Here is a 27938-nt window from a genome sequence, read left to right on the forward strand (position 1 = left end):
GTCCTTCTGCTGTAACTGCTGCAGAGATAGATCCCTTGGAGGCATCATAACCATATTAAGGGGCTTATTGATGGGGACGTGGTGGAATACCATTGGTGGCACCATCTCATACCCTTACAGCAGGCAGACATAACATGTGACCTTCCAGGACGAATGCTGTCCACCTGCCCCAGAATTAATGGCCCTATCACTGCCAGCCAACTTGGCCGTCCCCAGGAGGTAGAGGCAAGAGGAGGCCTACCCAGTTCCTAGTAGGGCACCAGGTATGGTGGCCTTCAGTTCGGTGGATCAGATGTTGCACAGTTCTGAAAGATATAAAGAAGGGTTACCCACCAGACCTCCACTGAACAGAAACAGGCTGCTGTTTTGGGAACCAGACAATTCCAGTTGGCCTTTCTTTTTCTTCCTATCGGAATCTCTTTCCTTCCTGTGGGACACTTGGGCCCTGGGGCCAACTTCAGACTCCCAAGGCAACACCTTCTTTTTTCTAACCACTGACCATTTGGTGGTTTTCCAGCTGCTGTTTTCTGCTGCTTTTGTCCTTGTTCTGAAAGATGATACAAGGTTCAGACAGCTTCAGCTGTGGTAGGAAAAATCACTGTTTGTGGCTTTTATTCTTAAAAATATCTTCAGTTTCTACTACTTAGCTGGAAAACTATGGCATGTACAATATTCCTGACTTATGTGCCTACAAAATATGGTGGTCTTCTGGTTTGTGTGTTAATTATTATGCTATCAATATGAACAATTAATAATGTTCTGTTGACCCACTGAGCCTGCAGTGGAAAAACTATTGTTAAATTGACATAGTCCTTAGGAGTAGAGACAAGTGTGCAATTAATACAGATTGTATTTCACAGCCATCTATATAACTGATTCTAGAAGGAAGAACAACACAAAAATCTATGGAGATGTTAGAACAGACACAAATAATAAATATGAAACTGTGTAAGGTTTTCATAAGTATTCCTCTGTGGCCTAAAAAGAAAGAAAGAACATGAGCTGGAAGCTTCCTGTTTCTCGCTTCCACTCAAGTCTGAATAGTATAATTTGGGGTGGATCCTCTTACAAGTGTCCCATAAAGATGTGCATCATTTTGTTTCTCATGAATAAATGCCTCCAGTTATTAATTGTATACAACATCACATTCTGTGTATTCCATTCTTTCATGCTTTGTTTTTCACAGTTGCTGCTAATTTACAAAAAATAGTAGATGACCCCAAGGCCTTGAAAACATTAACCTTTAAGCTGGTAAGTAAAGTATGGTTGGCTATTAAAATAATGTAAGTAAATAGAAAGCAATTACTGATCTTTTCAGCCCAAGGTTTTCTTAATTTCTGGTGCTTTATTAGCTGCCTTTCTGCTTTGAACACTGACCTTTTCAACATTTTATTACCCTACACAAACTGAAAGAGGGAAGTGGAAAACACTTCTAATGGCCTTTTTCAAATTCACTAACTGGAAAGAATGGTGCGAGCAACATTAAAATAAAATAAAATAGCAGTACTTCAAAGTGTGATGTGCTTGTAAAGCCTGGCATATATTTGATCTCTGCAAATTCCACAGCTGCTCTTGAAGTCCTGTGACTATTGATGCTTCAAGTTTATTGGTGATATTTTGCTCTGGGCCAGTTGAACCCATGGGTGTAGAGTAGCTTGTTTCCCAATAAGGATGGCAAAATCTGAAGACTGATGGCACCCTTCTGCAGTTCCCAAAATTGCTGTGTTTGGGAACTGCAGAAAATACTGTACCCTACAGTAATGGGTGCTGTGATGGGCTTGTGCACCATACTTCTTTTTGAGCTGCTGGTGAAGGTACTAAAGTTTATACTGCAACCACAGTTGTTCCTTCTTTTTCTGTCATATTGGGCCAGATTTGCACATACGTTTACTAAATCTCTGTGCCCTGTGACTTGCAGAAAGCACTCTGAATTGTTTCTGCAGGTGCATGTTGGATTGTATCCCAAAACAAGTTAACTTGAAGAACTTTCCAGAAGAGAGGTTTTCCATTCCGCCCCCTTTCTTGCAGCCTCTTGTGCAAAACTGAGCAGCACAAGGAAAGGGTGGGGGCTGCTACTTGGGGATCCCCTGAGAAAGAGGAAAGCTGCTGAAATCAGAGGGAGAGCTGCCCAGTTACAGGAGCTTCCTACAGCCCCAGCAGCCTCCTGGGTGCTTCCCTGCATCGTTCAGCAGGAGCCAGTTATGTCCTGCTGTATCTCGGGAGGAGGGCTGGAAGAAGTAATGCGGAATTGCGAGAATTCTCATGTACCTCGAGAGATGGCTTCTTTTGCAGCGGCGACCGATCCGTGAATTCTGTGGGAGTGCTGTGTAGGTGAACGTTCCTCCTGCATCGCTGCATTTTGTTTTAACAAGCCAGGGCTGGGGGGGAGTTCTGCCTGCTCACGTAATGGAAGATCATTTGGGAAGTAGCAATGGAAAGTAGTAGAGCTCCCATGTATAGCCCCTTCCTGCATGTCCCCTGTAAGGCTCTCTCTTGGAATTGAGACTCTGCAGTGCAATTTCAGCTGTAAAAGATATGCAACTAACTGAAATCACAAGGCATCTTTACTGCATGATAACATTGAGCTTCTTTATTGATGCAGTCCCTTAAAATGAGTTGCCGTTTCTCGACGCTTTCCTGTGAAAATTAGCAAAATTACACAGAATAACACAAATGTTTGTGTTTATTTTGACAGAATTGATTTATGTATGCATACCTTTATGAAAGTTATATTGCAAAAGAGCATTATTTTATATTGCATATTTACGGGAAAGGTCCAAACAAAAGCAAAAATGCTAGCCAGAGCATATAAGATGGAATTGTACCTAAAAGAGTAACAACAACAACAAACAGCCACAAAATCTTTTTTTCTTTTATTTTTATATTACATTTATTTGCTGCATTTTCTCCCCTCTTCCACTTCCTCCTGTCCATTTTATCCTCAGAACTACCTTTTAATGTAGATTAAACCTAGGTCAGGACTGGCTCAAACTGAAATTCATGGCAAGTGGCAAGCAAAACCCAGATCTCACGAATCCCAGTCCAACACTCTAACCACTACACCACACTGTTTCTCTGTTGGTGTAGTGTTTCTAGGCATAGAAGTAATCTATGCAAGGTTAGCTTAAAAGGAGCAGATTCACAGAGTAATTAGTACATGTTACCATTCCTTCCAGCACTGACAAAGAACAGTTAATTGCAGAAGTGCTAAATTTATGTTCTTGACAAATTTATTAGTCTCTGTTGTTTAAAGTGTTGGACAACTGTAGATTATTTTTCACAAGGGTAGCATGTCCAAAGTAGGGAGAGGGCTGTGTGTATCTTCAAGCTGTTGGTTTAATTACTAATATTGATTCAACTATCTGTCTTCTTGATAAAACAAATGTGAACTTTAGCTAATGAAGGTCAGGTGCCTTAACACAGTTGTGCTCACTAGGAAATCAGCTGACACAGACTTCAAGTGGGGGGAAATGCCAATTATTCCATAGTAAAGACACTGTCTTTTGTTTTAAGATGTATGGAACATGATTTCATACTTAAATGAATCAAACTCCCATAGAACACTCAGGTAAAACCAAGATTTACATGGGGAGCCTTGTTGCTGCTACTAATTTCAGGTATGAATGGCTTTATATCAGGGATCCCCAACGTGCAGCCCGCGGGCCACATGCAGCCCCCCCAAGCTCTTCCCATGCGGCCCTCCAACCTGCATGCTACTGCTCTCACCCTCTAGGCATTTTCCCTCAGACCCTCACTGGTCTTCCTGCCTCAAGCCGCATCATCTACTGCTGTTTTTCCTGTCCCTTTCTTTAAAAATTTCAACACCAACATGGTATCTTCTGGCCCCCATGGCTCCTTCTGTCAGCCCCCTTTGGTCTTATCCCCCATGCTAGCATTTTGGCCATTCTGGGTGCTTTGCTAGCCAGCAAAGCTCAGGTACCTGCACCACTCTGGGTTTTTTTTTAACCACTCCCCCTCTCCATGCATCACCACACTGAAGGCTATACGTGTGTGTAAGAAAGATAATAGCTGTGTGGATGGGCACAGAAGTCTGGCCTGCTTTTGCAAAACAGGCTGGAAAAGGAGAGTAAAGGTCTGGTAAGTTTGCAAAAAGGATACGTGTTTTGCATACTGAACATTTCTAGAATCTTCACCCGCCAAGGCTCCTCCAGGTGGCTTCCAAGGCTTTTGGTGAGGTGGTTGCTTCAGGCAAAAGAATCCTTCCTCAACAAGAGTTGGTTGCTCTGACTTTTTCCCTTGCTTGCTTTAGCTAACACGTTGCTCAATGAATTGCTCAGCATAGTAGGCTGTTCACTGATGGTGAATTGGTTAAGAAGTGCAGGGTTAAAGTAATGGAGGAAATAAGGTATCTTGCGCATCACTTTATCTGCATCTACAATCACCAGGTGGGTTGAAGAACTAGAAGAAGAGCTGCTTATGTCTCTGACTGTCAAGGCAAAAAGTTTTGATGGTTTTTCTTTGGCATTAGATGAGAGCAATGACATTATAGACACTGTTCAACTACTAGTATTGATCAGGGGGGCTGGTAGATTCCAACATCAGAATTACAGAAGAATGGTGTGCACTGCAGAATTTGACAGGCACTGCAACTGCAGGGAACCTTCTTGAAGATGTGTGAATCAGTAGCAAATCTTGGTGTGAGTTGGCATAAATTGAAAAGCAGCACAACTGATAGTGCAAGAAATTTGGTAGGAAGTAAAACTACTGTAGTTGCAAGAATCATTGAAGAGTTCTTGAAATTAAACTGCATGCATCCCATGCAATTTCACTGCATCATCTGTCAGCAAGCCTTCTTCGGGGAGAAAGTGTCATGCATATTGTTGTATCCAGCATTAATTACAACCAGCATCATGGCCTTTCTCATTGTCAGTTTCAAAGTTTTCTCTCAGAGATATATGCAGAATATGGCGATGTATTGTACCATGCAGAAGTCACAGGGCTTAGCAGAAGCAAAGTCTCCAATTTTTTTCCAGTCTTTGTGATGAAGTTGATGTCTTTCTCAAGGAGAATGGAAAAGGTCAAGAAGTACTTTCTGACCCTGGATGGATTTTTGATTTGGCCTTCTTAACTGATACCACAGAGCATCTGAACACATTGAATCTAAGGTTGCAAGGAAAAAAGAAAACTTGTGTGTAACATGTATTCTGAATTGAAAACTTTTGAAGCAAAACTAAATGTTTTTGTGAAACAAGTTAAAGTAACTATTCAAACTTCTCATGCTTCAATGAACTAAAATTTGAGGAGGATGGGGATTTACAGTTCAAAGTTGAAAGACACATCAAAGCCCTGAACCTATTGCAGGTGGAATTCCAGAACACAATCACTGATTGCCATAAGTGTGGAAAGGAAATATGAATGTTTCAGAGTCCATCTGAAGTAGCATCAGAAGATGCAAGTAACCTTTTTCAGATGGAACTAACTGATTTGCAAACTAGGGATCATCTCAGAGACATTTACAAATAAAATAGTCCATTAGATTTCTGTTGTGGTCTAGCTAAAGAAATGTGGTTCAGGTATGTTCACAGACTTGGGCACCACATACATCTGTAAACAAACTTCTTGCAAGATGAAAATTTTGAAATCCAAGTATAGGTCAAGACTTACAGATGAACATGTGCATGCCTGTAAGGATGTCTGTCACAAACCTTGGGCATTAATGCCTTGGCTAACAGAAAACAGCCACAAAAATCACACTGACTAGGTAAGCATGTTTAGCTAGATAAAAGGATTACAATAGAATATTGATAAAAGGATTACAGTAAAATATTGTTCCATAATGGATTGTGTTCAAGTTAACAATTCTTCATTGACCTCTGAATATTTACTTTTGATCTAAATCAGTAGGTTAATAATTTTGTTGCACTTTTACTTAAGATGTGACCCACTTTAGATATTGGGCTCTCTAATGTGACTCCATGTTCCAGAAGGTTGGGAATCACTGATTTATATCGTCTCCACTATTGCAGATACCTTCCTTCCTACATGCATGCAGATTTTATTTCTTCCTCATACAAGTAAAAATTATCCTGCATGCAGAGTAAGCAGGTACCATTTCTTGGCAGAATCCTTTAGTCTTCAGGGTGACCTAAAGCAGGGATGGCAGAAAGAGGCTCTTCAGAGGTTTTTGAATGCTAGTTCCCCCAGCATTCCCAACCATTGGCCATGCTGACCAGCGCTTCTGGGAGCTGAAGTCCAAACATCTAGAGATTTACCTTCAGCTCACCTGTAACCTAAGTCCCCTGTCACACTTTGCCACATAGGTGTCAGATGTGTCAGTGGGAAAAGAGACACGACTGAAAAAATAGCAGATCTCAAAAGCTAGCTGCGTTGTAGCCCCAACACTTCAACTTGAGCCACGGAGCTATAGTTCTAAGACTAAACAGAAGCTGAGCTCATTTGTCTGTCATTCAGGTGCATATTGGCTGTAAAAAGAGGAGAGTTGTCCATGTGTGTACTGAACGTTTGTGGTGTCCCTTCTCTGCTCTTGCTCTTTTTTCAGGCTTCCGGCTGTGATGGTACCGAGATCCCAGATGAGGTAAAACTGATTGGGTTTGCTCAGTTAAGTGTCAGCTGATGCCCATCACTCCCCCCCAGCAAAATGGTGAGATTGCAAAGAGGCCAGCTTTCCATTGCAAAGGAAGATTTCCAAGCACCACACACTGAGTTCTGCTTTATTCTGTAGCAATTCACCAAGTTGGAACAAGCGAAGCCCACAGCTACACTGCTCTTGCTAACAATCCAAAAGCTACTAAATGTGTCTCTAGCAATCAGTTCGGATTTCCCTGAAGTGAAAACAGACAGATTGGAAGTGCACTCAGGTGGCTGTATCCATTGGTTACAAAAGGAGTTTTCTATCAGAGCTTTTTCTTTAATTAAAAAAATCTAGTAATAACTATTTTAGTGGATAATACCAATGCTCTTCTGTTGTATGTAGAATGAAACATAACAATACATGCTAGGGTTTATTAGCCAAACTTGAATTCCTCTTTCAAAACCAACTGTGAATCTTATTTCCCCCTTATATTTATGCATTGTGCATCCTAGCTGTAAGAATCTTTTTTCTTTCATTTCTTGATTTATGTGCTTCTTGCAGTTTAAATATGTTTCTTTCAGGAGAGTTTCAGGTTTATCTTTAAAGTATTTGTCACAATTTGTAGTTTTTGAACTGATGTAGACTTTTAGTTTTGGTTACGTTTGGTTTGTATGTCCTTTTAAAAATCTGTAATGGGATGGTCAAGGGCGTGGGAGGTGCCTTGCAGATATTAATGTCCGAAGATTGTGCCTGTGGATTGGAGCTCATCTCATTTCTAGACCCACAGTGTCTAGATCGCTGAGCAATCAGGAAGATTTACTGTAGCAGAAACTTGAGATGAATAAGTATGACCTGCATTCTGACTTGTTGGGGGAAATCTAGAAGCTGAAACTTTTAATAAACAGTTGCCATTAAGCTAAAATGCCTTTAATTTGCCCACCTCTGATTTGGCTTATCTTTAGGGGATAGGAATTGTTTTATAATGTTAAAACTTGAAGAGAATCCAAGCTTTACTTGAAATTCTGTAGAATACCCATATGAGGAGTGCAAATAATAAGAAAGGGCTTTGTGCAATGACTTAAAAGATACAAGAAACAAAATTCTGTTATGAAAATTGTAAGTACTTCTGACTGAAGTAGTTGTACGCTTAACCTGTGGCATAGATGTTTTGGAGCTAGTAAACATTAGAAGGATTCTCTAATCTGAAGCATATTTTTGGAGAAGTGGATTTCTTGGATGTTTCCTTGTTGCACCACTTCCTTGCTAAACTTAGATAAATGGCAGCTCTCTAACATATGGGAAAAATGGCAAATGTGTTATGTAAGACTTATTTATAATGCCTTGTCATAAATGTTTGAGGTGTTCTAGAGCCATTTGCATACAACTCAGTGTAATTTCATTCCATTCTATTGTTTACACAATGATTACTCAAAGACTGACTGCAGAGGTAAAAGGAAAATAAAACTGTATTGCACAAACAGGCTGTTGACTTGGCTTTAATGATCAGTCCGCATTACTTTAATTGCTCTCTCTACCACTACCCATCCCTCCATTGCTTTCTTTGTTGAGATTTAAATTGTAAGCTTCTTTGGACATGGAAAAACTCTTTTTGCCAGTCTGTAAGGCATCATTCCCATTCACATACCATATAAATAAAATGATATGTATATATTTGGCGTAATGGGGGAAGGTTCCTAAGTATTTTGGCTGCTTCGTGAGTCCTAGCATCACATGCCTTGCATTTGAGTAAAGCTGTAGTTTTCTTTCTGGCTTTCACCTTTAGGCTATTATATTACTGACATTATAGGATTTATGGGGCTGTATATATTAATGCAAACACTGAGGGTGTGATTATGGAAAGAACTTGCTTTAAATGCTTAGATACTCTTTTGCTTTTGGACTGATTTTTGGCATTGAAAACCAGTTCTGATGTGAGCTCTAGAGATCCAGGCTCAAAGTCACAACTTTGGGCTGGTTGTAAATGGGCTTATCCATTTTTAGCTGCACACTACCTTCTGTCCTGTAAAATAGCCATCAGTTGAGTCTTTGATAACACTGCCTGCCTTCTGCCAGTATGGACCACTCTCTTGGGGACTTTTTTCCCTTTTAACCTGTAGCATCAAGGGCTTAAGATCATGGATTTTCTAAATTTTGACAGAGGTTAAACATTTAAATCCATGATGCGGGCAGCCAGGCCAGCTCCTTCTGGAAACTTGCAAGGCTATTTACAAAGCCTTTTTGCATGCTTCCAATGTCCTTTATCTGTTTTTAAGTGCAACCAGTAGAACAAAGGTACATTCCAGGAACTTGAGGATCTAAATATACATGTGTGCCTGGATGGTATTATAAAGAATTTCTGCTCCAGTTTACTTTTTGTTGCATTTTCTTTCCTTCTACTAGTCTTTCTTCTCGAAAGGAATGCTCAGCTCTGCGCCCTTCCAGCCTCAGCAGTGCCATAGTGTAAGGGACCCCCACACCATGGAATAGATCCCATGCCTCCTCATTTATTTGGCCTCAGACATACATGTGTGTATTGGATTTTTTACTGAAGTGTCCAATCCCTCCCTTGAAGGCCAACAGGGGCTTTCTTTTCAACGCCTGCCTCAGTGCATTGCGGTAGCATTGTTCCAAGGCTCACACTAAATCCCAGGTGGGCAGGTCTTAGCCAATTCTCTTCCAGACCAGGCAAGCAAGAAATACAGCAATGTTTTTTGGAGGCACTTGTGAATGGGAGGACAAGTGTGCACTGACACACTTGTGTCAGAGCCTGTATTTCAGCAGTAAATAACTGGATACTTTCCAGAGTTGTTGGTCTTCAGCTCCAGTCAGTATGGCCAATGGTGAGGAATTATGGGAGATGTAGTCAAACACATGGCACCTTCTCTCTCGCAGTTGTTGCGGAGTTACTTGACAAACCTTCTTTACCCATACCAGCCTGCTGGCACTGTGAAGTTAGTGGAGATCTGTACCCTCTTTAAAGGCAGTCATCTTGGTGAACAGCAAGCAATGGACTTGCTCCGCCGTGGCTCCACACTTGGGGGACACATGGCCAACTGGGGTGCATCAGGCCCATCATTATGCCCCTTGAGAAGAGCTCTTAAGATTTCTCTGGCCCTTTCTCAAAGCAGGTTTTATGGACTGCTAAGCCAAGATGGTTTTAGTTACAGTTGTTTAAATATTTATTGGAATGTTGTATTTTACTGAAAAGTATGTGTTTAATTTTTAGCTGTTTTTTTAAATTAATGGCTGGCTTTGAAAGTTTATTGTTGTTTGCACTTTTATCAAGAAAAAGCTTCCTTGAGAGGGTTTCCCCTGAACAGCGGCATGCAAATATCTTAAAATAAATAACAGGCCAGATTAGTAGAGTTTGCTGCAGAAGGAAAATAATAAAGCTATTTAAATGTTACTGTCATGGGAATAAGGCCACTACTGACTACCTCAAAATGAGATTAAAAGCTGCTACGTGGCACATGCAAATGATCAAGAAGAACTAATCTCACCTGAAGTAAGCTTATGAGCAGGAAATCAAACACATTTGGCCTTCTTGATCAACCAGTTGACAATTTTGCTATTGGGTTTTTTTTTAGCGGGAAGAATTTAGATGAATAAGCAGGAACTGTACATTAGCACTAATGTGGCATACTAGTCTTGTGCAAGAAGTCTCCCGATTGCTGTGATGCCTGTGCATTAACAACAGACGAAGGTGCTGCCTATTTCTAAGCATATTCAGAAGTATTTTCCTCTGTTTTCAGTGGAATGCACTGGGGAGTGTTTCCTCAGACGTGTGTGTGTGTCCCCGTGTGCATGCTTCAGGAAAGACAAGTCGTGCCAGAAGAATGTCTTCCCAACAAGTTGCCTTCCCCAACGCCATCTTTGTTACTGGTTCACTGCAGGAGCCTGAACTTCTCACATGCAAATGAATTGGAAATGTAAAAGAGGGATGCAATTCTATGCGTGCTTGCTTAAAACCAAACTCCATCAGTAGGACTGCCTTCAGAGAAAATGCATTGAGGATGGGAGCTTTAATATGAAATAGGCACACAGGACAAAGCTCTGCCCTTCCTCCCCTCCTGTGTATTTACTTTGGTGCTAGCACAGAAGCTTATTTCTGGGCTAAAGCCTTCCCTGCTTATGTATACCAGGTAGGGGGCATTGGGGCAGGAGGTGCTGCTGACCGCTGTGTGGATTAATTATGGTTGGACTAGGTGGTCCCTTGGTCTGATCTGGCAGAGCTCTTCTTACGTTGTTGCCCTTGCTGTTCTTCTTCCTCTTAACGGCAATGCTGTATGCATTGCCTCCAACAGCAAAAATCATTGTTGAAGCTACTTAAATGCACAGTGAAGCTACTTAAATGCAGGAATCAATAATGAATAGAAGAGAAAGAAACCAAAATCCATATAAACCATACCAAAGATGAGCAACAACACCACCACCTGCCAGCTTAAGACCAGCGTTGTGGCTGCTTCATGATGGCTCACAATTCTCCCTGCAAGTACTCTTGTGACTGAACAGACATGCTTCGCGATCAGTAATGGAGTTATGCAAAGCCACATGTTGTGCTTGCTTACATCTTATGTACCTGCACTTTGTCTCGGTCTTTCTGGACAAAGGCAGGTGGAAAAGAGCACCTTTGTTGTTGTTGTTGTTAGTCGCGAAGTCGTGTCCAACCCATCGCGACCCCATGGACAACACTCTTCCAGGCCTTCCTGTCCTCCACCATCCCCCGGAGTCCACTTAAGCTCACACCAACTGCTTCAGTGACTCCATCCAGCCATCTCATCCTCTGCCGTCCCCTTCTTCTTTTGCCATCTATTGTTCCCAGCATTAGGCTCTTCTCCAGGGAGTCTTTCCTTCTCATTAGGTGGCCAAAGTATTTGAGTTTCATCTTCACTATCTGGCCTTGTAAAGAGCAGTCAGGGTTGATCTCCTCTAGGACTGACCGGTTTGATTGCCTTGCAGTCCAAGGGACTCACAGGAGTCTCCTCCAGCACCACAATTCAAAGGCCTCAGTCCTTTGGCGCTCAGCCTTCCTTATGGTCCAGCTTTCACAGCCATACATTGCAACTGGGAAAACCATAGCCTTGACTATACGCACTTTCGTTGGCAGGGTGATGTCTCTGCTTTTTAGTATGCTGTCTAGATTTGCCATAACTTTCCTCCCCAGGAGCAAGCATCTTTTAATTTCTTGGCTGCAGTCTCTGTCTGCGGGGATCTTGGGGCCCAGGGAAATAGGAGCACCTGCGATTTGCAAAGATGTCCCATGTTATCCTGGCCTGCATTGCCTCATGAGGCTTGCTCTTTTGAGGAATCCTCCTGTGAGCTGCCCCACCCGTTTGTTGCTTACAGCAGTGGCTGGCTGGGCATTTTCACTGACCAAAGGAAAGTGCAGGGGCGTGGAAGGGATGGAGTCATCCGCTCAGCAGGTGTCATTTCCTTAAGCCTAGAACCCTGAGGTTTCTAATGGTGAACCTTCTATTTTTCTGGTAACTCAACATAACTGCAAGGGACTTTAATAAGCAAATTCCTTTAATAAATAATTACACAGAAATTTGATCTTAACAAAATAAAGAGCAGAAATATTCACCAGAAGAAAGTTTGAGGGGAAAATGGGGAGAAATGTCTTGGCTCAGATCTGCAACAGATGAATCCAGGGTAGGCTGAAGTTTGTCCAGACCTCCTGGCAAGAAAACACATTCACTTATGCAACGGTTGTTTCTAACCTTGTGCACGCTATTTTTCAGCTCTTGTTGCAGCCCACTAGAATTTGTGTAGTACGGTCTGCTTCTTATTCACTGTATTTCTCACACAGTAATGCGGCCTCCTGGTTAAATTGCAGCATTGCAAGAAGCTCGTCGACAAGTTTGACAATAACAGGCCACATGTTAACACCTAGAGAGAGAGAAAGTATATCAAGTAGGAAGTCGGCACCATCCTGAAAATTAAAGTACAGCAGCTAATGCTCACTTGTTCATTAATTTAGATCAATGCAGGGGCAAAAAAACTTTCCAGGATTTTCCTGTATATATAGATAGGAACATATCAATCCTGTTCACTTTAATACTAAATATAGGGCAAATAACCACTTTCTGATGAATCTAATTCCACAAGATTTACGTAGCTAGAGAGAAACACAAAACTGAAGTGTGCAGAGAGGGCTCCATGCAAATGTGAGCACCTCCATGCAGAAAAGTCCTGTGCGACTTCATGCAGCCCTGGGAGGTGGTGGACAGTTTTGGGCTGGATCCAGACAATTTTATCTGAGCCCTGGTGCCCCTGCTCACTTTCTGCAGCAGATATAGCAGAGTGTTTGCTCTCAGCTTCACTGGAAAGAGGATTCCCCACACCCTCCCACCCATTCCACTCTTCTGTGTAGCATTTCTTGATTTGGGATTCATTGATGGGTTTGCGCCAAGAGAAAACAGGACAGCCGACCGTTTCCCCACTACTCACTACTCCCTGCTTGTGCCTCTTAAAAAGCTGCCCTCGATGGTCGGGGCCCTCCAGAAGAACCCAGGATGTCTTGCGGGAGGTGCAGTATCAGTTCGTTGCCAACGTCCTGGCCATGAAACCCTTTTCCAGCAGAGATCTGGCTGTCCTGACTCTGGGGTCACTCAGGCTATTTATTTACGCAACTTTTGGGGGCAGAGGATCATTAGATTGTGGTTGTGGTTTGACTGTGTTTTGTTATTTGTGTATGCTTTTATGCGTCATGCTTTGTGATGTTTTGTGAGTCCTTGTTTTAATACTGCTCATGCAGTGTACTGGGTTTTCTGCAGTTGGCCACCCTGCATTCTTTGTGAGGAAAAGGTGGGTTGTAAATGATATAACATTGGCGGCTCTGCCTTCGGCTGGCGTCGTGCTCTCCACTAAGGCAAACCTGCTGATTGCTGTAACCTGCTGTAGCTAATCAAATACGTCCAAGTACGGAAGGCTGTTGGCAGCATGTGGAGTCGGGCATTTGGAAGCCGTGCCTGCCACACAGCACTAGCTTTACCACAGTGGGGAGGAAGTGCTTGTCAGGGCTTCTTTTGTTTCTCTTTGTCTCGAAATATACACAGGAAAAACATCACTGTGAGTAATTATGCATTGTGTGGACAACTGATGGCAGCCAATGAGAAGAATACAAGTCAACGTGGCAACACATGGACCTGTTTGCACCTCCAAAGCCGCCCACCACGGCTTGTTCGAGCCATGGTGTGCCACAGAGGACATTGGCTGGCATCTTGAGTAATCCGCTCCTGAGCATGGGTTGTTGTGTGAATCCTGCTGGCAGGATCACACGACATGACAGGTTAAACACTCTTTGCATAACCCTATGACAGACCATGCTTAACCCTCACATAAACCACATTGGTCAAGTTCACACGACACAAGCCACACTCGGAGGATGAATTTGCAGAAGGCCACCCAGCATAGTGGCTAGTTTGATTGTGTGAACCGGGCCATTGTCTTATGTTAGACTTCATGAGTTGGTCATTCTTCAGGGCACTATTGCCGTTGCACACACGACTCTCCTGACTGGCCCTGGGTGGCAGGACATGCACCACTGCAGAGGTGGGTAGCAAAATGGGCAGGAGCGTGGGCAACTCCCGAGGTGATCTCCATGTGGTTCCCCCCAAGCCCTCTGCAGGTTAACGGGAGTGTGGTGCATTGATTGAGTACCGTGCTTTTCTGTGTATGAAATCTGGCGATTGAAGTGCCTTGGGTCGATTTGTAATTTGTGAAGCAGAAAATGAAGCCCACATATTTGGAGCTGGGAAAGTACACCGTGACTTGCAACGTAGGCATGAGGCTGGGAGCCTGACAGGAGAGGGAATACACACAAGGCAAGTGTCATGTTGGTGAGGTGCCATTCCAAAATGGAAGGCCTTTGAAATGCCAGATTTACGTATCTCCACTGTGAGAGGAATGATGGGCGAGATTACTCAAGTGACAATCAAACGGCAAACGTGGACGGTAGCGCGGCTAGATAATTGCAAGCATGCCTTGCTAGTTAGGCTGAGGCTAATGAGCCTGTTGTGCAATTAGTATAAAATTTGGCCCTGCTGTTTTGCATCAGCATTTAATCAATCAAGAACTGGATAAAGGTCGAAAGGAAGCTGCCAAACCATGCACTCCTGCTGAATATTTCACTGCGCCGAAGTGGTGGCCTTTCTGGCCAAGCTCCCAATTCTTTTGAGGGCACACGTCATCTCAGACCCCGAAACCCTCTGCAGGAATTGTGTTACGTGGCTGGACAGTCCATATGGGGCTGGCTGTTCCCTGTCTTTTCCATGTCCAGTACCTTTGGCCAAACAAACTGACATTCTCAGGAAGTTAGTATGAGAAGCAACTCCCTTTGGAGACAGGAATAAGCCAACAATTTGATGGCTCTTGTGCCTGCCATTATTTTATGCCCTAAATAATATTTATCCTGTATAGCTTGTCCTTTTCCAAGGCCTGTGGGACTCAGTACATTAATTAGTTTTATCCTTGCTGTGAGGTATATTAGCCTGCCAGAGAAGGACTTGCGGGATGTCACCATGGGAGCTTTGTGGCTGAACAGTGCTTGGTCCCAGGACTCCCCAGCCCCAATCCAGCACTCTTCGTTGCTACACTGGAGCAAAAAGGCAGTGGATTTCCCACCCCGGCTTTCTTGGAGAGTGCGATCCCTTATGAGATGGCGCTCAGCTTGGGTGGGAAAAAATAGTAGGTGCCAATATTGAACAATATTTGAATCTTTTGGCCCTGAGAGATTAAAAAGCCCTTTGGTTCCAGCAAACACATCAGGACCACGTGTCAGCAGTGTGCAGGGCTGTTCACTCACCTACTCACACAGCCTGCGTGGTGCCCATGGCAGCGAGCACTTCTGAGGGTGGGAATGGCCCGGTGAGGACGCAAGCCAAGGGGAGCTGCCCTTGGGCACAAGGGGGCCCGATTCCAGCAATGACATCATTAGGGAGCTGCAAAGGGACTGCCTCCCTTCCTTTCCACTCACATGGGCAGAGCTCCGGAGAGGACACGAGGTCAGTGCATGAAATGTGGTGGTGGAGGAGGTGGTGGTGGGGCTCTCCTTGAGTTCAACTGGAGCCATGGGGGGAATAGCAGGCAGCAGCGTGCCCAGACACCGCCACGCTGAAATAGCTCCCTTCTGAAAGTGGCAACAGCAGCTCGTGCTCAGCCAGCCAGCCAGCTCCGTCTCTCTCTACTCTCCAATCCCCCGCAGCATGGAGGGGGGAGGCCCAACCAGCGGAGCTCAGCACACGAAAACTGGGGTGGCCAACAGGATTCCATCAGGGGCTGCAGCACAAATGGCCAGATGCAGACTTGGGAAGGATGGTGAGGTTTGGGAACCCATGCAGGCCCTGGCTTGAGGGTGCCAGGGGGGCTTGGAATTAGCACGGCTCCCTTACTGACAGTCACTGGGTGAATCACTGACCACGGGCTGAATGTGCCGACATTTGAAGTGAACCTGTGGGTTGCTTTCCAGCCCGTGGAAAGCAGGAAGAACACAGGAGGTTGCCCATTGGAAGGACAGGGGTATGGCTTGTGAGATAATCCCTGTTTTGCCTGCATGCACAAGATAGGTAAGTCATGTTGGGATGTGAAAACGCCTTCAAACGCTATGTTTTTTACTCACAAACACTGAGAAAGAGCAGGGGGGAGCAAATGACAACAAAGGGAAAAGGGGGGCAGCTCACTGTCACATTATGAAGACAGCATTTCCAAATTTTATCCCGGCTTATGCACAGCCACAGGAAGGGCTAAGGAGGGGGAACTAACTCTCTGGGGACAAGCCACAATCTCCAGATTCACAGCTTTTTATGTAAAAAAAAATCCCCTGAAAAACAGTTTTGTTTTCCCAGACTGTTGCCTCCTCCTCCTTCCCGAATTAGCTGCATGCATTATTCTATCCAGTCAGGGATCCTCACACCGTGGCCAAGATACAGATGAAAGATCTTGTACCGTATCTTCTTCATCTAAGAGTTATATGTCGGATCTACTTGTTCCTAAATTCATCTCCATGAAATGAACTGCATTTTTATGCATCCTTACTTCTCCACTAATGAACTTGCCCACATAAGCAGAAAAAAGAAGCTTCTTCCAACGTGTGAGAATTTCTTTTGTTTTTACTTGTCCTTCATTTACATGATGGCCTAACTGATGAGCTATCCAGATTTTATAGCTCGGCATTCTGACACTCTGTAATTCATTTTGCCACTGTGAATAAACTCAGCCTTACTGGGTACATAAAATTGGTGGCTTTATGGGCTGTTTTTATGATTGCTGGATTGCTGCTTGTCAAGCTTCTATGCATAGCCCAGGCAATCAGAGCTGCCGAATGAAACCAAGTTAACAGAGAATGCCGCGATTATGGGAGACCACCAGGGCAATGCCGGATCATCATGCAGATGACGTGCTGAAGAGGTTCTTCCAGAAAGCACTTGGCCCATGAGCAAAAGTTGGCAAAATGCAAGGATGGCATGCTCATGAGCCTTTCCGGTATAAGCCACATGCAGCTAAGCGCCTGCTGCCCATTCAAGGAACACCCCTTTGGAAAGATCTTTGTCCTGCCCGGCTCTGCCGGGAACACAGAAGGCAGTGATGGCAATTTATGTGACAAGTATGGCGTGATGGGCAATTATATTTCTCTACAATATTTCAGGTTCATCCCTCCCATCCACCTGTTTCCCTGCATGTGTCACTTTTCAGATCCACCATTTTACTGCCTTTTGTTTACACTTGCAAAATCCAGTGAGCTCCAAGGGGTATTAGGGAGTTGGTGTTATTGAGATATGGATTAAAGAATGCGGGTACAGATGAGGCTTTTATCACACACAAGTTGCTACACATCTGTACCTGGCAGGTAGCAGCAATCTTCTTGTTGCTTGAAAGGTGACGCAGGTGATCAAGTTGCTTACAGGTGGGAGAGCTCATCTCTGAATATTTTGGCTACCTCTGGTGGCTCTGTCATGTGTGGAAATAAACATAAAGGCTTTTCCCTTCTATTTTAAATGCTATGTTTACTGACTGTGTCTATAGTTGAGCTGTTGCAAAAATCTTTAGATTCCATCTATTCACCAGAAAAATGCATCTTGTCTATCTTTCCAGTTATCTGGGTTTATTTTTCATCCTTCTGCTGTGACAGAAAAATAATGCCCTCTCCTAAGTTAAGTGGAATTAAGGTAAATTGAGGAAGTCTCTAGCTTTGGATAACAGTGGACTTGACTTTCCAGCTGAAATATTAAAAGATAATCCAGAAGTAATGAAGTAGGCTAAGGCATGATTTATAGGAGAGAATGTAAGTTATTTTAAAGATTAATAGGGACAAACTATAAATCATGATTCCCACTTGCAAAACACTATGTGGGAGTTGGGACAAATTAATGAGTCGAGAAGAGACTGAAATGTTTCTGTGTTCATGTTACTGAAAAACTTGAGCGAGAACTCATGCTGGGCACAGCAATTTGGCACATTTTGTCAAAGGCCGCTTCATAGACACATGGCTGCCTTTAACTTCGTAAGTTTTGCTTTGATGTTAAAAGTCACGTATCAGTTCTGTAATAATAACAAATACAAAGCTCTCAAAAACTATAGTTCACTATTAGAAGAGTTCCTTACTCAAATACATAAGAAGAAATGCAGAAAGGCCCCCAACCAACCAGCCGAAAACCAAAAAAGAGAGCTGAGCCACACTGGGGCGGGGGGCTCAGGCCTAGCCCCAGGCTTTGGAGGGACCTGTGCAGGGCACCGTCGGTGAGTCTGTCTTCTCATCTCACTTATCATCAACTACAAATGCTCCTCATCATCTCATCTTACGTACACATCATGGCTACCATTGTTTGTTTGCCAGTGGGCTGGTTTCTTATTGAAGTCATGGTGGGCTGCATCATGTGCAGGCAGCCATTTTGAATATTTAGGCCATGGCTGGAGTTTTGGTGTGCCATCTGAACCCTATAGGTTGGGTTGCTGGCACGATTAACAAACCACCCACGATCCTGAATCAGTCCATGCATTCTGGACGGCTTGTTAACCAGGGCAGCAAGCCACTTGCAGCAATCTGAACAACACTGGATTGGGGGAAGCTTGGACTATCCAAAAGTTGGCATGTGGCTCATTGTGGCTTAAAGCTCATTGCGGCTTAAAGAAGCCATGGTGTGCTGCAGCAGTGATTGCATGAAACTGCATGTGTAAAATTTCTGGAAATGTTGAAGTTATGGAAACTTTTTTTTCTGTTTATTTTTTTTAAGGGAACTTTTCAGACAATTAATGCAGCAGTAAGATCCTTTACTGATTGAAAGTCACTGTGTTACTTTAGGAACATAAAATGTCTCATCTTCACCTTGGTTTGGCATAAAACTTCAATCTTTGGCATATTAAAAGTACAGTTTAATAAGTAAACTGATTTGTTCATTTATTGGATTTTTATTCTGTTACCTTAGCCACTGAGGCTTCCTGAGTGGGCTACAAAGTTAAAGTGGGTTACTTTTTTCTTTTTACTTTTTAATTTGTGCTGAACCCTTTGGTTTCGTTAGTTTATGAGGAGCAGGCAAAAAACAATATAAACAGAGGAAACACTCAGTCTTAGTAAAAAAGAAAATCACATCTCCTCCAACTCTCTCCTCCAGAATGCCAAGCAGATATAAAACCCTCACTCCTAGAAAGAGAAGTTGGGGGTGGGGTGGGGTTGCTGAACCGAGGCTCACTGTATGTTCAATTTCAGCAGTCCCATTTTCTGAGCAATTGTGCTCAGTTTCGGTTTCTACTTTATTTATATCTTAGATGAAGATATAATTCATATCTTAGATAAAGATATAGTCACCATCATAGTTATTATGGACCTGTAAAAATTTAGCCTGGATTGAAACAAACGTCTCTACTTTTTCATGTGTATTTCCAAACATGAACCAGTTTCTGTCACACGCCACAGAAGATGGAGGAATCTGAAGTAGGAGTGAAGCAAGAGGAGACGGAGGCTGTGTTCGGCCAAGGCCTCGCCACCGTGCCGCAGGAAGGGGCTGCCTGGCAGAATCCTGGGCTGCATTCCTGGACCAGATCCCTGGAGAGGTTCTGCTTCCTGCAGCATCTGAAATTCCAGCATCGAGCCCTAAATGTGTGGCTTGCTCTGTAACCCAGTCAAACGCTGCAGCAGTGCCATCACCGCTGACCCCCCCCTCCCCAAGTCCAACACATTTGGAGCGGCATGACTGTATGCGGCAACGTTCTCCCCATTCTTGGTGAACTCTTTTCCTTTCCTTTCCTATGCACTTGCAAGTGGCGGTGCGCCCAGGCACAATCCAGCACCCTCGGCCTCGGTGCATGTAAGCCTCCAGGCTGGGCACGGTCCCATGGGCTCCAAGGACACCCCAGGGACGCGCAGGGCAGAGCCCTGAGCTTCGCAGATTCAGCTGCTCCCATCTTGGCCATTTGGTGAGGAATTTCTGCTGAAAGTGCACAGCCTGAGCCAGATGCGGGGCAGCTGAAGAACCGGCTTGGGGATCTTCCGGGCGTTCTGCAGCTGAACCCAGAAGGTGGCCTCATCCGGTACAGAGTTCTTGCCCTGCTGGATTCTTTAAGAGCCTCTTGGGTGTTCGGCAGACTTTCAGAGATCACCACTGCACTCCACGGAGCTTCCCTGTCACGCCAGTTATTCAGTGCTTGCTTTCCTTCTTCTTGAAGACTGAAGCCACAATAGGAGTCACTTTTATGTGTTTTACGAGTAAAGCTTCTTTTGCTTCTTTTATAGATCTTTTGGAGCAGGCCAGTTCCAGAATGTTACTAAGAAGCAGATTTAGCCCATAACGTCCACATCATATTGTAGTAATATGTGGATAATTATCCGTTTTAATCTCCTGTGCAACTTTCATATGACTTGCACTGTCAATCAGTAAAGCAAATAGCTCACCACTCCCAATTTTCTGCAGAACTTCACATATTTTACAACAGATATATTCTGTAGGAAGGCACTTGTTCTTTTTTGTTTCAACATCTCTGTAAAGAACTAGTTGGGGTTGTTATCACAAAGTTTATGATTCCTCCTTCCCTCACAGTGTTGTGTTGATTTACCTTGCCCAGATTCCATTATGTGGTTATATTCTGAATCTATTTCCAATATACAGTCTCATGAATACATGTACGAAGCTCTTGGAAAACATTTTGAGGGAGTAAACATATGAACATATTGTTCAAAACATTTCACTCATGGTTCTGAAAGAAAATATTGGACAAGCTGAGTGAGGGGGCGAAGAGGTGAGGCAACATGTAGGGGTTCTGCGCTGGGGTGGGCCTTCAAACTCTGAGGAGTCAGGAGACTCTCAGCCCAACCTACCTCGCAGGGTCATTGTGGGGATAAGACTGAAAGCAGCAGGTGAGAATGTCATAAGCTGCCTTGAGTTCTTTAAAAGAAAAAAAGGTGGGATATAAATATAAATAAGTAAATAAGCACTTCACGATCGCTGCAGCATTTTATCACCATTTTCTGGTTTGCTCCTTATACAAGGATGTTTTTGCCTGCTCCCTCACTCTTAAGTGTTAACTCATGCTAACAGTTGTGGTGTTCACATTGGTTTCCAAATAGCTATGTGGAAGAAGCTGTGGGAAGGTGGAAATGTGGCTCATCTCACTATGCTGCCTGAAAGTCATTGCAGCGTCCCCTGTCAGCCCGGGATGCAAGTGGCAGGCAGCCCAGCCTGGAATAGCAGGGCTGGGCTGAGGGAGGTGGAGGGAGAATCACGGCACTTCTGGGGCCCAGGGATTCCCAAGGGAGCTTGGAGCCGACTGTCACATGCAGCTGAAGAGCCCAAGCCATGAAGGGAAACAGTTAAAGTGGCCAAACTGAAGGTAGACGGTGGCAGATGAATCCTGTGTGTGAAGAAGACCTACATCAGATAGGTTTTCTTTGAAGGCACATGCACTCAAAGGAAGGGAAGAATACCATAACTAAATAGGTTCCTAAAGGACAGAAGAGAACTCAAAGAGCAGGTTGGAGAGCAGGTTGAAGAATGGCTGAGTTGGGTCTAGTTTCAGGGAGTCCTCAGAGATGGGTGAATTAATCCTGGGACTATACATCAGAACAGCCTTCCCCAACCCGGTGGCCTTCAGAGGCATTTGGACCGCAGCTCCCAGAATTCCTATCCAGCAGGGCCATTGACCGGGAATTCTGGGTGTTGCAGTTCAAATGTGTCTGGAAGGCACAAGGTTGGGAAGACTGTACTTAAGGACTTGCAGCCTCTGTGATGAGCCAGCTGCCTCTAGTTCAAGGCCTAGCTAGAAAGTCTTGAGCTTTCTCAGAATTTAGGGAGATGAAACCAACTCTGGGAAGAAGGATTCTGAATAGGTTTTTAGCATATATCAAATGACATTTTCAAGCAGTTCCTGTTTATTTTCAATGCATTATAGTTTGCATGCATACATGGCACACAACGCCTGAAAAATGGAGGGAAATTGGTCTTGAATCATGCCTGTTGTCAGATCCCCCAAACTACATCGAACATCCATTTCTTTTAAAGCAGCAATAGATTGGTCTGTCTTTTCTCCTTACAACTCTCCCCACTGGCAAAATGTATTTTATTCTGCCACAATATTGTTAGACAAAATAAAGTCCCTTAAAGCAGTCCCAGCTGCCTCCTATTTATCATCCACAACATGCAAACTAGAGACGATTCTGTGGGCTTCTGTGCTGAAGGAATGGATGAGTAATGCGCTCATTCTTGCTTCTGGATGCTCCTTGCCATGCAATGGGGACACAGAGTATCAAAGCCTCCAGCTCCAGAAGCAAATGGAAGCAGAGGATTATTGGGATTTGGAGGGAGGCTGGTGAAGAACCATTCCACCTTCTCCCCACATGTCTCACTGTGAACCCAGGAAGTAAATGCCAGGAGTATCTTTCTCGTATGCACTCCTAAACCAGAGCCTAAAACCAATGCGCCACCCTTCAGCCACCTCAGCCTGCTCTTCACCCCCTCTCTCTTCAGTTCCTTTATGTATTTACTTAAAAGATTCTTGGCTGCCTTTCTGGGCAGGAGGCCTCCCAAGGAGGTGTGCAACAATACAAAATGCTTCATGAAAACTGATACAGTGGTATTGACAGTAAAAATGGGAGCAGTAACAAGCAGCCGCAATCCAGGTTGATCTAAGCTGCAGAGTCTTCGCAGTCTTTCTAACAGCCTTCAGTCATGGGGCCTGGCAGATACCTGATGGCGACTGATTGGAGGTGTGGGGCTTGTTTTTCTGGCTTTGTCTTTTTTATGCCTCTGATTATGCCCAAATTAGGATCTACTAATGATTGTACTTCTGGGTGATCTTGGGTAGATGAGCAAATTTCCAACCTAAGTTAGGCTGCTGAATTAAAGGAAACTTACAGTAATTGGAGCGGACTTTTGTATGAGAGCTCAGAGTAGTTTTAGTATGGAAAACAAACTCCCAAACTTAATAGATGCTCAGAAGCACCTTAGTTTTTAAACCTAAGAGTCGTTTTTTGGCACCTGACTCGGTTTGGTTGATACTGGGATTCTAGAAAAATGCCTGGAATCTGTTCATTCACTCAAGTATTCAACAATTCTCTTACTACAATAACATACATTTTTGTAGCCATTTGATGGCAGGATGAATCTTTTGTCATATTTTGTAAATGCCAACATGTATTAAAGCAGCTGCTTATGGCACAAAAATGATACCAGTTGAGTGATATTAATGAGAAGTTGAAATGAAGCAAGAAGCATAGCTAAAGGTGTGCCTAAAATACTCAGTCACATTAAAATATCATAAATCATTCCTTTGTTCTATCTCAACCTACTTTACATTATCCAGTTCCTCCCCTGCTGCATTATCATGTGGCCCACCAGGAAGGGAACATGAGTTTCTAGCACATCTTGCTTTTGTTATAAGAATAATGCAACGTTAAAGCTCTGCTTATTAAAAAGAAAAGAAAAAGAGCCCGCCAATGACTGCCCAAATTTTTATGAGCTTCTCTCTTTCTTATTTCCGTTGACCTCAGAAGATATACCAGAGGGGCTTGAATGTGATTCAGTGCTGATTTTACCGAGACTGCTGTCTTTCGGATACCACATGGGCTCTTCCAGCTGTGCAGAGTGCCTTTTGAGCTTAGGAATCCCCCAAGCACATTTCAAAGGGTTGTTAAGGAACACTTGACAGTGCTGGCTTCATTTGTTTTTATAACAGGGCCCGGTGCTCCTCAACACTTTTATTAATGATTTGCATGAGGCTGTGCAGGAGATGATGATCAAATCTGCACCGAACTGCTGGGATAGATAATGCTCTTCAAGACAGAAAGAAGATTCAAGGTGATCTTGATGGACTGGAGTGCTGGGCTGGAAGCAATAGAATGGAATTTGGGGGGGCGGGGATGCCAAGTTGTGCACCGAGGAAAAAGGAAGCAAATGCACCATTACGAGATGGGCTTACTTGGCTCAACAATACTGCAAGTGGGAAGGAACTTGGAATGGTTGTGGATCACAAGCTGAATATGAGTTGACAGCGTGATGTGGCTGCAGAAAGGACAAACGCTATTTTGGAGTGCATTGCTAGAAGTGTCACTTCTATTCTAAAGTCTATGATTCTATGATAATATGTGTTGAGTCCAGAAACTTAAATATGAAGTTTAATCTTTAAACTTAAAATTTAACCTAGCAGGAAACAAATGCCAGTTTCCAAGAAGCTGCAGCATGATCTTAGGACTTACTGACACAGTTCCACATGACATACTAAACCCTCATGGCCGTTGCATGTTGCCTGAATCCAAGATGGTGGTGTCAGCATGGCTTAAGTTTGGCATATCCGCCATCCTGACAAACCACAGCTTGTTTATTTATTAAATTTATTATTTGTTTATTAAAACATTTCTATGCCGCCCCTTGCCGAAGCCTTGTTGTAGGGTTTGCTTTCTGTGGCTTGCTGTGTCATCTGATCCCAGATGATGTGACCCATGGGGAGGCAAGCCCCACAATAAGCAACCCTCTGAGGAAGGGTGGCATGATCCCTGCTCTGGCCAAGTAGCTGATGGAGGGCAGCAGTGATGGCTGCCCACAAAGTGCCCAGGGAACTCACAGGAGGCGGGCCTTGGCTCCCCAGCTGATGTGTGCCAGCCCCTCGAGCCCTGCTCAGCACTTGTGGCAGCACTCGCTGTCTCTGCTGCCCATTGTGTGCTGGTCCCTCAAACCCCACATGAAGCTTCAGGGGCCAATGTGTAGCAGGCACTGCCGTCCCCCCATCACTCAGCCTGTGCACTGGCAGGGGGAGGTGCATCCTTTTGGTGCTGTCTGGAGAAGGGCCTGGAGAATACAAACCCCTGTCTGGTGCCTCAAACTTTTTGGACAGGGGGCCAGTTGAAAGGTGCTGGCGATGGGTGTGCGCTGCCAAGGCGGTGCGGGTGGGGGGGCGTGGGCCAGGCTGGAGCAGGGGGCCCACAGGCATGTGCGCACATGCGGTGAGACAGGGGTGGGCAAGCACAGAGATCAAGGTGCTGGCTTGCTTGCAAGGAGATCATTTTGGACTCACTTGGAGAAATGGATCTCCTTGCGAGCAAGCTGTCACTGGGCGCATGCATGACGAGGTGCCAACTCGCTGGCAAGGAGATCCTTTTCTCTGAGCGAGTCCAAAACGATCTCCACATGAGCAGCTGCACGTGCGCACTGTGAGTCCAAAAACTCTATGGTGGGCCAGATAAATGGGCGTGGCGGGCTGGATCTGGCCCAGGGGCTGTAGTTTGAGGACCCATGCCTCAGGTCGTGTGGAAGAAGAGACATGGTTTCTTGAATCTCAGGCCCAAGAGAACAGGACCTCCCATCTGGGGCATCAATTGCCTCATGGGGTGATCCGTGAACCAGATTTGCAGTGTGGGAGAGATGAGGGATCTCATCTCCCAGCCTCATTCCCTTGCTTGGGGCAACTACCACAGCACTGGGAATGGGCACACTGAACAAGGGGGTTAGCTGTATTGTGCTTGGCTTCCTCTTAAAGAATCCAACCACAATGCAGGTCATTCAGTCCTGCTTCCCTGGGATTGGAAGGAGTGTGCAGTGCGGACACCAAGAACAGCTGCAGAAAGTACTGCTTGGGCACTTTTGGGCAGCTGCCTTCCCTGTTCAGCTTCTCTTAGTCCTTCCTCTGTGGAAGGACTGAAATATTGGAGGAAGTGGGAGAAGGTGCTTCAGGATCCCCACGGTGCCTAGTTGTTTATAGCAGGAGTCCCGGGGTGCTTTAAGCTCAGCGTGGCTGCTTATGCAAACCTTCACATTATCAGTGAAGAGTCTGGAGCCCTGTCCCAGGACTAAAAGGTAAAGGTAAAGGTTCCCCCTTGACATTACGTCCAGTTGTGCCTGACCCTAGGGGGCGGTGCTCATCTCCGTTTCCTAGCTGAGGGAGCCAGCGTTTGTCCGCAGACAGTCTCCGTGGCCATGTGGCCGGCATGACTAAACACCGAGGTGCACAGAACACTGTTACCTGCCCACCGAAGTGGTGCCTTTTCATCTACCTGCATTGGCATGCTTTCGAACTGCAAGGTTGGCAGGAGCTGGGACGGAACAACAGGAACTCACCCCATTGTGCAGATTCGAACTGGCGACCTTTTGATCAACCAGCCCAGCAGCACAGCAGTTTAAACCACTGCGCCACCTGCAGTCCCATGTCTAGTCCCAGGACTAGATGTGACCAAAATCTGCAAGGTGCCAGCGACCCTGGAAGGGCCATAAAGAATCTCTGGTCTCTGTTGATTGGGAGCTTTGTAAACAATTTCTCACAGATTACAGCACCAATATAGCAGCTAATGAAACCCCACTTTATGTGGGAGGCAAGAAAGTGCAAAAAAAAAAAAAAAAAAAAAAAAAAAAAAAAAAGCATTTACAACAGAGAGAAAAGATCTGCTCAATTCTGCAGTGTATAAATTCCCACACCTTCCTGCCCATGTATTGTCACCTATCATGCCTCAAAGGTTGTCCTGGGTTTTGCGTTAGAACAAGCTGATGTGGAGGAAAGATTTGGACTGGAGGCATTTGGTGGCTGGAAGGTAAATGAAAGAAAACGCAGATATTCAGCAACTGAGGTGGAAGGTCTGGCTATCGTAGCAGTTCTCAGTGTTTATGGAGCCTACTTACCTGGTGCCAAATTCACAGCATGCATGCACTATATTGTTTTGCTGCGACTGCTTACAAAGTACAGTCCAGAAAATGAGTCCAGAGGCTGCCTGGATATACATTCACAATTCAATATAAGCTGGGGAAACAGAATATAGTTGTCGATCCTCTCAGCCTTGTAGGAGCAGTGAAAATAGAAACATTCTGGTCCTCAGGAGACATTTGCCAGGAATGATGGAATTACCCTGGGCTGTGCAGAGCGTGTCAAAAGATGTTTAAAAAAAGAACGAAACGGGGGAGATTTGGCCTGTTGGGGAAAAAATAAAATAAAAAGAATCCATGGATTCTCGTACAAACTTACTCGTTGATGGGGATCGGGTAGGGCTGGAGGCTGCAATATTGTTTTGCCAGCATCCTTACAAAGAAGAGCACTTGAATGCCTTCATGATCATGGCTGCAGCTGGCCACTTGAGGTATGAAAAGGCCCTTGGCTGGGTGTTTTTTCCGCTGAGCACGGCAACAGGCTTGAGTCTCCTCTGCCAAGAAAAGAAAACACCAGCCAGACTGGAGAGGGGAGAGCCCTTTGAGGGGAAAGGCCAGGACCTACACAAGCGTGGGGATTTATTCAAATTGACCTGAACGGCCCACTTCCAGAAACATCACATCTGCGGGCACAACTACCAAAAAATAATATAAAAGGACTCAGCTTGCAACAGACACACCTAGCATGTGTACTGGGTTCCACTCTGGCACACCAAACCACATTTGCTGCAACCAAGAGAAAGCGTTTGACTCTGGGCTGCTTCAGGAAGATTCCTCATAATTTCAGATGACCAAAATCAAGTCAAGTGTCCTCTCCTCTGCAAGTTATGGAGGAGTGGGGAGAATGAACTGAATCCAGTCAGGATATGGAAGATGGACCTTATGCCATTTAAAAAATATATAATATTAGCAGGCATCCTGCTGTTCAGTACTCTCCTTGTGAAATTATTTTTGGACTCCACAACCCCATGATCCTCTGCAAGGTGCTCTTCAAGTGAGAAGAGGCCATGCCTACACCATGGATGCAGAAGTGTGACTTACTGAAAACCACTCTTTGCGAAGAACCCGCAGTCCGGCTCACTTGTGTGTGTTCTGAACACACTGGCTTTGCCTCCTGTCTATTTTCCCCAAATGGTTTCTCTCACCGGCATTTTGTGCAAGTTCTTTCCTTTTCTTTTCAAATCCCCTACATTGTATGTAAAATAATATATTAAGACACCTTGTATGTGAAGTAATTGTTTACCTTATCTACACAATAAGAAGAGGCAGGATTT

General features: G+C 44.5%; 1 protein-coding gene across 12 annotated transcripts in view; it reads left to right on the forward strand.

Annotated features, from left to right (window-relative positions):
* The window catches only part of STK39 (serine/threonine kinase 39), a 200211-nt gene that overhangs the window by 130019 nt on the left and 42254 nt on the right, over positions 1 to 27938 (forward strand). For 6 of the 12 annotated variants that reach the window (XM_044417880.1, XM_044417885.1, XM_044417888.1 and 3 more), the window contains 2 exons: positions 1187 to 1251; positions 6521 to 8026. In XM_044417880.1, coding sequence (XP_044273815.1) covers positions 1187 to 1251; positions 6521 to 6595 — 140 coding nt within the window. In that variant the 3' untranslated portion in view covers positions 6596 to 8026. Of the gene's footprint in view, positions 1 to 1186; positions 1252 to 6520; positions 8027 to 19444; positions 19555 to 27938 lie in introns of those variants that run through there. The other 6 variants (XM_044417884.1, XM_044417887.1, XM_044417883.1 and 3 more) reach the window with 2 other exon arrangements.

The sequence above is a fragment of the Varanus komodoensis genome, unplaced genomic scaffold, assembly GCF_004798865.1.
Source record: "Varanus komodoensis strain SLA01 unplaced genomic scaffold, ASM479886v1 scaffold9, whole genome shotgun sequence".
Classification (NCBI taxonomy): domain Eukaryota; kingdom Metazoa; phylum Chordata; class Lepidosauria; order Squamata; family Varanidae; genus Varanus; species Varanus komodoensis.